We start from the raw sequence: 12487 nt of genomic DNA, 5'->3' as shown, positions 1-12487 counted from the left end.
TCTTCTGGTCTATAACATACCAAATTTGAGTAGAGACTGGCAAAAGTGTATTTGGGGCTTACCTAAGCATAAAGAGAAACTTCAGAGTTTAAACTTTAAGAGTTCATTTCATTACAACAATAAGGATGTCCCAATGATACCTGGTACAATGGGACTTCACCTGTACTGCTAGTTGCTGGAGCCCATTACCTAGACAGCCTACAAACACAAATTTAACAATGAGACGTTAATAAAGGTCTATCAAAGAAAAAATAAAAAGCTTTTTTCTTTTGCTTTCAGCTTTTTTGAACCTAGGAGCTCTAACATTAAAGTATTTGAAGTAAAAGGCTTTACTTGGTTCTACAGGATCAGCTTAAACATGAAAAATTACACTTACGTTGCAGAGCATTACAAATTCTAATTATCCCTCTAAAACATTACAAAAGACCTTGGAATTCACCCATTTCAACCTGGGTCATTTTACATGAGCATCTCAATTTCCTCTTCTGTAAAATAAATTGGAATAAATTCTCAGATGGCTTTAAGCTCTTAAAATATCTTAGATTCTGTAATAGTACGATAATAAAATTAAGGCCATATTGTTGTAAGTTTAAACTTTTGCAAGTATTTGTTAATTTTTTTTAAAGATGTAGTAGTACTAGGCTAATCCTCATCTAGTTCTAAATGTAAACTAAGAAATTAATTACGTAAAATTATGACAAATTGTATGCTTAATCTCTAAGTCACACAAAATGTATTCTGATAGAAATATCTGCCACATGGGAATGATCCTAGAGTAAAATAATATGGCCAGGTTAAGACAATACATTCTCATTATCATGCTTAGGATTCTACTCTCATTCTAGGAAAAGTTAGTGATGTTATCACTAACATCACAAAAGGTGTGATGGAATTCACACCTTTTCCTTTCCAAATTCAAATTTTAAACACTTCTTTATGTCACACACTCACAGAGCACACCCAGACAGGCAGAGAGAAACAAATTAAGCATTATACTTTTTTTTTCTGTGACAAGGTGAATGCAAAACAAAGTAATCTTGCCCTCTGCATTGCAGAGGAATAGTTCATGCAACCAGTGGAGAAACCAACACATCAGAGATTTTAACTGTCAACAAAAACTTCAGATGTTATTCCCAAGAAAAGATTTTGCTTATAAAATAATTATGAATGTTTTTATTCAAAATACGTAAAAGAATTCTGTACAACAGCTGCATTGAAAATTCTAAATAGAGGCATACTGCATTGCTCTGGAAAGAAATGTTATCCTTTCTAACACTGAGAGCATCCTTTTTCAGAATAATGTTAACTGCAAAGATATAAAGAGCAAAAAGACTTTAGGAAGTAAGTATGAAAAACAGTACACTTTGGCTATCATTTCTGGTCACCTATTGGTTACAAAACTGCCAGGCCATTTTGTTAGACAACACTGATTAATCTTTCACCTACCAAAGTCACTACTGTCTGAACTTAATATATTTGCAAAGAGTATAACAATTTTAAATGTCATCTATTAAAACGTCCTTTATACTACATCAAGACTGATTACATCTTACCATATAAATGAGCTCTCTCTTGAGTTAAAATTAAGACTTGGTTTCAAAATATCATCTTGCATAGCCTAGGGCCCAGTTCTATGCCAAGAAACTGATGAAGAAAACTAGGCAATCACTCAATTCATTACTTGTCCTTTAATCAGTTGAAAGACTGGTGAATGGAGTTTTACACTTGACTCTTTTTATTATAGCTACATTTCTTCTCCATGCTAAACACTCATGAAGTCTTTATAAGCCCAAATTCAAAAAACCACCAGGCCATTTAGTTGCATTACATAATAGGATCATATTTCATCAAAGTTAAGCATGCATTCTCACTGGACAGATGTTTAGCTTTCCTCTAACGGCTCAACTTACTAAAAAATTAACAAATAACTTTGTTTATTCAATGAAGTACAATAAAATTATTCCAATTCTCTATGTCTCGTTGTGATGTTACTTATCAAGCAATAATTTTTATCAGAATACTTGATTTTAGAATCCCTGGAAAAAGGCATTTTGTCCAGAAGGCTCCTATGAAAAGGTCAAAACTAAAATACAACTCAAATATAACTTGCTTAAGGAACTGAAGTAAAAAGGAATCCAGTTATAAATAGTCTCTTCCTTTACTCCACAAGCGTTTCTAAAAAGGTTCAAAACTGCTTTGTAAAGTAAATCCTACTTTAGGTGTATTAGAAATGCTCACTGTTAAAAAATGAAGCACAGTTAAATCCTTTCATACAGTAAATCATCTAGATATAGAAAAAACTCCATTTAAACTAGGAACTAGACGTGCTTTAATTAGAGGAAAACCCAAATGCCTTGAGTTTCTCAAAAAGTAAAACCTATAGTTTTAATAGTAATTACGTCACAACATCAGTACTGCCAACTCAACTATTTAACAAGTGGCTCAGTCTATGAGTTATCAAAAAGCCTCACTTGACTGTAATTTGACCTTTCTGCTATCTAGCAACCAAACACTGAGAAGATAGAAAAAAAGATATGAAATTCATTTCTTACTTTGTGTGGTACGTTAAATCTCCATCATTACAAGGGAATTTTTCAGTATTTACTAGTCTAGTCTATAGTCTCTGCAATAATAATTACATTACCTTCTCCTCTATAATTGGGGGGGGAGGGGGTAGGCAATATACAGTAATACAAACCTATACATGTGAATGACCTGCCATGGTTCAGGGCCTCACAGGGCTTATGAAACTAGATTTCTAATTTTTTCAGATGCAGACTAGAATCTAACAGCCACCTCACAACTAAGGTACCTGCTGATCAGTGCTTGATTTTTATTATAAACATCTTACAAGAATCATTTTTCAGCCATTAAAATATAAATATCTGTATTAAGATGTCCACACTTAAAATATTACATTAATATTTATCTTCTGATTCCCATCCTAGAAGAAAACAGATTTCTTAGGAATTCTAAAAACGAAAACCATTCAAGCAACAACCAGATTGAGAGGATTATTTGCTGCATTAAGATGTTTTTAAAAGGTACCTAAGTCTCAATTTCAAATACAGATTACAAAAACTAAATCAGATGGCAAACTCAGAAGACACTGGTCTTGGGCGTGCTTTTCCTATTACATATTTGAATGCAGCTCCTTCACAATTAAAATGCTTTTGTTGCTTTGTTAATACTGATAAATTATTTAACTCCTTTATAATAAACCACACAGAAGACAGAATTTAAAAACTCTAAAAATGTTTTAAAACTCCCCCCAAAATGTAAAATGAATCATTAAACACGCAATTAAAATAATTAAGGCCTAAATATCACCAGTGTTCTTCAAGTTATTTCCCAGAGCCCAAATTTTAGCCAAGTAGTTACTATCTCAACATCTTAAATAACACTATTAGGTGTCTGGCTAATTAAACATTTTAAAATGACTTCTTCAAAATTCAAGATGCTATAAGAAATGTTTTACTAGAGGCAGACAAGCAGAAGCTGTTAAATGAAAGTTATTCTCTTAAGGTAAAATGCAAAAGTTTGCCTAATAGTCACAGATGTAATTACCCGATTTTTGTACTACTGATTCGTTTTCCCTTTCCACCTCCAACCTTACTGAAGGTTGAATTATCCACTCTGCCAAGACCCTTTCTCTACACATACAAACACACACACAGGAGCGCACACACACACACGTGTCCCTCTAAACAGAGCTGGCACAGTCCTGCGCTGAAAGCATAAAACAAAAGGCCAACTTGAAGACAAACCTCACTGTGTGACCGAGACTGGCTGAACACTGAATCCAAAAAACTGTGGGTGTGGCTCGATTTTTCTTTTTGGTGGGGGGTTGAGGGAGGCCAGTTGGGGCGGCTGCCTGGTCTCTGCCCTCCCCCTCTGCTTTCGCTTTGTGCTCACAATGCAGTTCCTGTAAAGCTCTTCCCTCTCCCCGCAGCCGCCGCCATGTTAGACGCGCTCTCCATGTGCCCAGAGACCCAGCGAGCCCCTCCGTCTAACCCAGACCCACCCCCCCTCCCCCGAGTCCCGATAGGTACGGTCTCCCTCCCATCCCTCTTTATAGTGTCCCAGAGGGACAAAAAGCCGCTGCAAAAAATCTTCCCGGGATCGAGTGGAGCGTGAGCCTCGCGGGGGCACCCAGACAATTGAAACAAAGAAGGCAACGTAAGGGCGCCGGTCAGATGGGGGCGGGAGTAGCAAATCGAAGACCTCCTCTAGAGGGGCCGGATGGAGAAGCCATCCTCCGTCCACTTCCCTCCCAACGGAGAAGAGGGGCCACGGCGCAGGCCTCAAGCACCTGGTAACGGAGCGGACAAGCCCCGAGGCTACAGGACGTAGGCCGCCCCAACTCCACGAGGCAGTCGGGTGGACCCTGAACGCCCCCCACCCCAGGACCTCTTCATTTCCCCCCGCTGACCCCCTCGAAAAAATGGGGCCTCGGCCACGGAGAGAGGGGCATCCATCGCACAGTTACGCCCGGCGACGGCACAGGCCCCCACCCTCACACAACCCAGTCCCAAAGGCCAAGGGCCTGGTCCCCAGCACGAGGAGAGTCATAAAGAGACCTGGGGGCCAGCGCCGCGTCCGGGTCAGGGTCAGGTGACAAGCACCTCCCCGCGGAGCCCGCTCTCTGCGCACGAAGCTCCGGTTTGCTGGGGAGGCCGGGCTTGGGGGCTGGGGGCCGGGTGAAGGGGAAGCGTCCGAGACGGGGAGAGTGAAGGCTGCGGCAGTCAGGATCGGAGCATCAAACCCTCCCTTCCCCGCCAACTCCTGGCACCTTTTTCTTCTCCAGGTTCCGAAGTTTTTTGTCGATCACCCCGAGAATCTGCTTCATGGCCTCGGTCTGGACAGCGCCGGTGCCGGTCGTGGGGTGCTGAGAAGCCGGCGCGGCGGCCCCGGCCCCAGCCTCACTCCCGGTGGAACCCGAAGGAGGTGGCGGTCCGGACGACTTGCTGCCGCTTCCGCTGTGGCTGGTGGCCGAGGGCATCTTGAGACCGTGAGGAGAGAGAAGAAAAAGCGGGAGGAAGGACAAGAGCGGCGAGTCAGGCGGCGGACGGGGCGAGACGCGGGACAAAACGCGCAGCGGGCGGGAGCTTGCGCGAGCGGGTGGGGGCGGGGACGGGGACGGGGACTGAGCCGGGGCCGGCGCGCGCCGCCGGGGCAGGAAAGGGCCGCGGGCGCGCGCGCCACCCGCCAGCGGGGCGCCCGGACGGGCCTCGCCCCGCCCCCCGCCCCGCTCCTCCCCCGCGCGGGCAGCCGGCTCGGCCTACCCGCCCCGGGGCACTGAGGCTCGCGCCGGGGGCGGGGCCTCGCAGCACCGGCCGCCAACGGCCAAAGCAACGGTCCCCACCGGGGAGGGCCGGCTCTCGCCGCCCTGCGAGGAAGGGAGGGAAGAGAGAGGTCGGGGCTGAGGGGCGGAGAAGGGTGAAGAAGGGCACTGGAAATGACCGGGGGGGGGGGGGAGACTTGAGGAGCGAGCCCCTCGCGAAGATCCAGCCGATCCGGAGGTAAAGGACACTCCGGGCAGCGGCCCGCTTCCCCTTCAGCGCCTTGGTCCGGGGTGGCGCTCACCGTGCGCGCGCGGAGGCCGCTGGAGATCCCGAGTGGGCGGCTGAGGGGGCAAGGGTGACGGTGCGTTCCGAGCAGTGTCGTGCGCTCCTTGGGCACAGGCCGCTGCGCCCGGTCCCCGCTGCACCGAGAGCCGCTGCTAGTGAGGCGGAGAGCCGGGAGCGGGAGGGACTTAGGCAGCCAACCCTCTGGGGCGGAGGGGGCGGGAGAAGCGGCGGGCGGGGGCCTTCGCGGCCGCTCGGGCTGCCCGGCGCGAACGCCTGCGGGGAAAGGCCGGCTCGGCCTCCCGCCCGGCCTGCCCAAGCCCCTGGCCTGGGGCGCGGCCGCCCGGTGCAGCTCGGCACGGCCCCCGGGAGGCTGCCGGAGCGGTGCCTGCAGTTTTGGGCGAAATCGAAGCTAGGGTCCTTCAGGCGAAGTCGCTTGACGTCCAAACGGGGACAATAGGTGTCAAGCTGCTGGATCTGGAGCTGGCGACTGCCCTGCGAAGAGCCCTTATTGGGTGGGGGTTGGAGGGGTCGGAGCGGGGGGGCAAAGGTTTCTGCAAGTGTGGGGTGCGTGGGGTGGGTGGTGCAGTCCCACCTTCTAGAATTCCTTCTGTATGCAGAGCAAGCAAACTCCCACACCCGGAAAGGTCTAAAGACAAGTTGCCGCTTCCCCCACAAAACAATCACCTGGTAACCTAGGAGTTCTCTGTAGAACGCGTTTGAAATGAGCAAGATGGATTTTTTTTTTTAAGTCTTAAAACTCTGGACTCATGTGAAAAATAATATTCAGCTCCCTTAAGATGACATGTACCCAACAGGCCTGAGTATTACGAATCAGACTTTTTTCCTTTTGTTTTAGATTTACCTAAAACTTTTAAGAGAATGTTAAATGAAACACGAGACATCTTTTTTTTTTTTTTTCTCCAAGAGAATTATTACAGCCTTGTACTAAGGCTGTGGACGGTGAACAAGAAAGAGGCCAAGTGCTGGAAGACAATGTATTAAAAGGAATATAATCAGTGGACAAGTCAACAACATAATGTTGTATGACAACAGTAAATGACCAATTTATAATTTAAATTTCCTGAAAAGGGGATTTAGAAAAGGATTCTACCAAACCACTCTTCCCTGGGGAATAAAATGAGTAATACTGGTTAGCACAGTGTATCCTGAGGGAGCCTAGAGAAATAGCAGCAGCCTCCAGCCTCAAGATATTCCAGTTAACTGCAGTCTGTTATCTATTCATTCAAATATTTATTAGAGTACCTAACTATGTCTTAGGAACTCTGTAATGCTAGGGATTGTGAACAAAACAAAAATTTCTATATTCATGGAGCTTACATTCTAAGTGGGGAGAAAAGTAAATAGTGAAGAGGTAGAGAAAAAAAATAGGGTGGTCAGGAAGAGCCTTACTGAGTGACATTTGAGCCAACACTGAAGGAAGTGAGGAAGAAGGTCACGCACTTACCTTGGAGGAAGAATTTTCCAGGTAGAGGGAAAACCAAGTGCCCAGGATCTGAGATGGGAGTGTGCTTGGTGGGTTCAAGGGACAGCAAGGAGACCACAGTGGCTAGAGCAGAGTAGGAGATGATGTCAAAGACATAAAAGAGGGCCAGTCAGGTAAAACCTGATAGGCCATTGTAAGGACTTTGGCTTTTACTGAGTGAAATGGGGAGTCACTGCGTGCATAGTCTTAAGCAGAGGAGTAACGTGATCAACCTGTGTCTTAAACCCTCTTGCTGCTATATAAAGAATTTACAGTAAGTGTGTATTAGAAGTGAGAGGGAGGGTGGAGCAAGAGCAGAAGCTGGGAGCCCAATTAGGAGGCTGTTGAAATAATCCAGCCCAGAGATGGTGGTGGCCAAGGTCAGGGTGTTACAGTAAAGGTGGTGACAAGTGGTTGGATGCTTTATACGTTATGATAGTAGAACCAAAAGGGTTTGCTAACCAGTTAGGTGTGAGTGAAGTCGAGACTTAAGCACATGAACTGTGCTTGGCACTAAGCTAAACACGATGCTAAGCCTAGGGCTAAAAAGGGAGATTAGACTCCTTAAGCTCCTAGCAGCAATTAGTGTACTCAGCCTGACCACTAATCACTATCAAAATCTCAGGCCCCAGGGCTTCCCCGGTGGCGCAGTGGTTAAGAATCCGCCTGCCACTGCAGGGAACATGGCTTCGATCCCTGGTCCGGGAAGATCCCACATGCCGCGGAACAACTAGGCCCATGCGCCACAACTACTGAGCCTGCACTCTAGAGCCCGCGAGCCACAACTACTGAGCCTACGTGCCACAACTACTGAAGCCCGCACGCCTAGAGTCCTTGCTCCGCAACAAGAGAAGCCACCGCAATGAGAAGCCCACGCACCGCAACCAAGGGTGGCCCCTGCTCGCCGCAACTAGAAAAAGCCTGAGCACAGCGATGAAGACCCAACGTAGCCAAAAAAAAATAATTAATTAAATAAATAAATTGGAAAAAAAATCTCGGGCCCCACCTCAAATCTACTGAGGTAAATCTGCATTTTAACAAGCTCAGCCAATTTGTATGCCTGGTGAAGTTTGGGGGAAAAAAAAAATTACTGCTTTATTAGAACTTGATCAGTGTCTTTAAGATCAGACATGAACTACACTACTAGACAAATTCTTCCCAAACCTATAGAATCAAAAACTCTGAGGGTAAAACCCCGCAATCTGTGCCCTCTGGGTGATTCTGATGACTGCTAAAATATGAGAACCAATGACTTGGCGACCTTTGGTGATTCAGGTTTGAGCTGAAGAGGCCTAGTGATTAGGTGTTAAGAAGGAAAGGCCTTTTCTGCCTTTCTTTCACACATTATGAAATAGTAGTTACTGAAACAAAGATTCTGGACAGTTAAATTAGGCTTGAAGAAAAGAGAAAGTGCATTGTTGAGAGAGAGCAGGATAGATGACAACACAGATGATGAAGACTAATTTGGGGGTTCCTCTCACAGCTGACAGTATATCAAGATAGGCTAGGTTATGCTGCAGTAACAATCCTGAAAGCTCTGTGACTTAAAATAGGGATCTGCAAAATATAGTCCCTGGGCCAAGTGGCCGTCTGTCTGCTTTTGTAAATAGTTTGGGGATGGGGGTGATACCCCTACATCCATTCATGTACATATTTTTTTATGGCCGATTTCATGCCACAGGATGGCAAAGTTGAGTAGTAGTGATAGAGACATTATGATGGGCAAAACCTGAAATACTATCTCACCCTTTACAGAAGAAGTTTGCCAATCCCTGGCTTAAAACAAATGATACACATCCATCATGTTTCAGCAGAGGGCTCTGCTCACAGCACTCAGATTCAGGCTGATGGAAAAACCATATCTCAAGTGTTGCTGATTACTATGCCACGAGGAAAAAGAACTTGAGGGTTTCTCAAGTAGTCAATACTCCAGACAGGTAGACTTGTGTCTGTGTGCTCGCACCTCATTAGCCAGGAAGAGTCACATGACCCCATCCAACCAAGAGATGCTATCCTATCAGATGCCTGGAAGGGAACCAGGTGAACCAGAAATACTTAGTGGACATACATAGCTGTTGTGCTCTCACTTCCTACAATATGTTATCCCAATCCCATGTCCTTGGTTTTCTGACATTCTTGTAGTTGTTTATTCAGGTCAACAGGTCCAGGAAGACAACAAATTGAAGGCAAAGCAGTGTCTTTAACTTCTGCCCAGCCCTGTGCCATGGTCCCAGCAAACCAAATTTGTCTATTTCCCATCTGACAAAAAGGCGACTAAAGCTATGTTTATGTGAATTTTTAATACTTTCTCTTTTGCCTTTTCTTCCCACTACAAAGCCACGTGGTACTTGGGGTCACTGTATCACTGAAGAAATAGGAAAATTAAAGGGTTTTCCCAGCAAACCAGTGGGAGAGCAGAATATGTAAGTGGAAAACACTTTCTCCAAAAACCTTGGTATTAAAGTTATACCCAATATATTGATATTTTAATAACACAAATCTCCCAAGTTGACATTCACTTGTTTGGAGGTATTTATAAATTGTCACAACTTGAGGGGGAGGTGCTACTGACATCTAGTGGGTGGAGGCCAAGGATGCTTCTAAACATCCTGCAATGCACAGGACAACACAGAATTATTAAGGCCGAAATGCCAATAATGCTGAGCGTGGGCAACTCTGTTTTATTTTATGAGACCCAAAATATAGTCATTTGTTCCAGCACTTCACAAGTAAAAATATTGAGATGACACTGGCAGAAAAAACAATCCTTAGAAAGTGTGGCAGGATGTAACACTGAACTGGGAACAGATAATCATCTTGCATCCTAGCAACTGATGCATGGTCATGGTCTCTTTCAGGCAATATATAGTATATATATTCATTTCATCCACTAATATGTGCAGTCCACTTCAAACAATAATCGAAGAAAAAGAATTTCCTTCAAAGTGACAACTGCCTCACAAACTTTAGAAGGAATAAAACTTTATATATCTCAAAGTTACATACTAGGAGAATATAAGTATATTATAAAGGTACTTTATTCAGGACTGTTTCTACAACTAGTCAGGATATGTATTGTTCAAGAATAACTTTAACATCTAAAAGAACAACTCCCCCTACATTAATGGTTTACCCTTCAGGTGTTAATAACATTTTTTTTTAATCTTGAGAGTCTAAGAACTTGATTTAAAGATTTCCTAAGCACTAAGCCACTAAATTAAAGACATGAAAAATGTTCCAGAAAGGTGTAGGTCCCGTGTTACTTTTTTTTTTTAATTGTATAGATTTTCCAGTGAGTGTCGACTTTGCAAAGGGGAGAGGTCTGCAAGCCCCACCCTAATTCTCCAGCTTTGTGCAGTGTTTCTCAAAGGAAGCAAGCCCACCACCTTCAGAATCACCTGGGGCGCTTGTGAGAATGAAGACGACCAGACTCCACCCCAGATATTGCATCTACAAACCAGAATCTGAGACCTAGGAATGTGTGTTTTAAAAATCAAATTCCTCTTTGCACATTCAAGTTTGTGAATAAAAGTGGGGCATTTATTTTCACAATAATAAGTGCCATAAATGTTTAAACAAAAATAGCTCTTTTCATGATATCCTCTTATCTTTCTTCCCAGGAAGTGCTGTGAGGATCTCTTACATAGGGTATTATTGGCAATCGCCAGACACATTGAAAAGGGCCACGCACCTGAGTTGCTAATCAGAAAGGAGCAATCGGATTCCAAGATGGGAGAGAAGATGTTGAGGCTACAGGCTGGGGAAAGAATCCAGAGTGGTGAATGGATGGTTAGGGTTAAGGGAAAGGAAGGTGACTCAGCAAATCTGTAGCGCTTACTACTGTATATTATACTGAAAAGCCGCTGGCTAAGAAAAAGCACTGTTTAGCGGTGCTAAAACAGGGGCTGTGCCTCAGAATCACCTGGAGGGCTTGTTAACGCCCTGGTCGCGGGGCCCCACCCCCAGAGTGTCAGACGCCTCGTGCAGATGCGGGATGGGAAGATATTTTACGTTTCCAGCAAGTCCTCAAGTGATGTTGATGCTGCTGGTCTGGAAACCACGTTTTGAGAAGCACAGGATTAGAGAGATTTATTTTAAACGACTGGAGCAAGGGAAAAAACTAAAGGGAGAAGAAACGTTTAAAAGTAACCAAAGATGACAGTAGTATACTAGAATATCATGGTTTATGCTGCTACATGTTGTTTTGTATTTTCCTCTTCAACAGGCCAGAAGAGAAAAAATAGATGAGGATATTGGACAGGCTAGTCAAACTTCATTAAGAGGTTGTTCCAGAGGACAGTGAGGGAAGGAACCAGCCACCTTTCCTCTAGGCTCTTCTTACATAAACCAAATTCCCCTCGAAACCCTGTCCTACTGCAAGATCATATTCCTTGGCATTCTTCTGGTTAGAGCTGGTTACGCTTCCCTTCATGAACGCTGGGCTAACATCCACCTAAAGAAGAAAGACACCAGTTCTTTAGGACACCAGGCTGGGTTGATGAGAGAAAAAGGAGAGGTGTTAATGTGACAAGAAATATGTTTGTGCAACATCTTCACAAGAAAAAAAAATACAAATCATAAACGTATTTTTAAAAACTTTGGTTTTGGGCTTCCCTGGTGGCGCAGTGGTTAAGAATCCACCTGCCAATGCAGGGGACATGGGTTCGAGCCCTGGTCTGGGAAGATCCCACATGCCGCCGAGCAACTAAGCCTGTGCGCCACAACTGCTGAGCCTGCACTCTAGAGCCCGCGAGCCACAACTACTGAAGCCCGCGCGCCTAGAGCCTGTGCTCTGCAACAAGAGAAGCCACCGCAATGAGAAGCCCGTGCACTGCAACGGAGACCCAACGCAGTCAAAAATAAATAAATTTATTAAAAAAAAAATAAAAACTTTGGTTTTGGGGGACTTCCATGGTGGTCCAGTGGTTAAGATTTCACTCTTCCACTGGAGGAGGTGCCGGTTCAATCCCTGGTCAGGGGAACTAAGATCCCACATGCCACATGGCAAAAAAACCACAAAAAACAAAAAACTTCAGTTTTTTTCGAAATTGCAGGAGTAATACATGCTTACTGCAAATAATTCAAATAAGAAGTATGCAGAAAAGTAAAATTTGACACTTTAAAGTGTTGTATAACAGCTTTACTGAGATATAACTTACATACCATAAAATTCACACTTTAAAAGTGTACAGTGGTTTTTAGAGTAGTCACAGAGTAATGCAATCATCGCCATTATCTAATTTTAGTATACTTTTATCACCCCAAAGATAACATGCACCCATTATCCATCAATCCCCATTTATCCCTTCTTCCAGCCCCTGGCTACTACTAATCTAATTTCTGTTTCTATGGATTTGCCTATTCTGGACGTTCTATATACATGGAATGTGTCTCACTTTGTGTCTGTCTCACTTATGTCACTTAGCATAATATT

At 44.4% G+C, this 12487-nt stretch overlaps 1 protein-coding gene across 1 annotated transcript in view; it reads right to left on the bottom strand.

Annotated features, from left to right (window-relative positions):
• The window catches only part of CAPRIN1 (cell cycle associated protein 1), a 35194-nt gene extending 29421 nt beyond the window's left edge, over positions 1 to 5773 (bottom strand). Inside the window, exons 1-2 of the mRNA XM_061201570.1 lie at positions 5587 to 5773; positions 4793 to 5002 (exon numbers count right to left, since the gene is read on the bottom strand). Of these exons, the coding sequence (XP_061057553.1) occupies positions 4793 to 5002 (210 nt within the window). The 5' untranslated portion in view covers positions 5587 to 5773. The remainder of the gene's footprint in view (positions 1 to 4792; positions 5003 to 5586) is intronic.
• Between the last annotated feature and the right edge of the window lie 6714 nt (positions 5774 to 12487).

This window comes from Eubalaena glacialis, chromosome 10 (assembly GCF_028564815.1).
Source record: "Eubalaena glacialis isolate mEubGla1 chromosome 10, mEubGla1.1.hap2.+ XY, whole genome shotgun sequence".
NCBI lineage: Eukaryota > Metazoa > Chordata > Mammalia > Artiodactyla > Balaenidae > Eubalaena > Eubalaena glacialis.
Note: the sequence above shows the minus strand (reverse complement) of the source record. Positions and strands in the feature narration are given on the sequence as shown.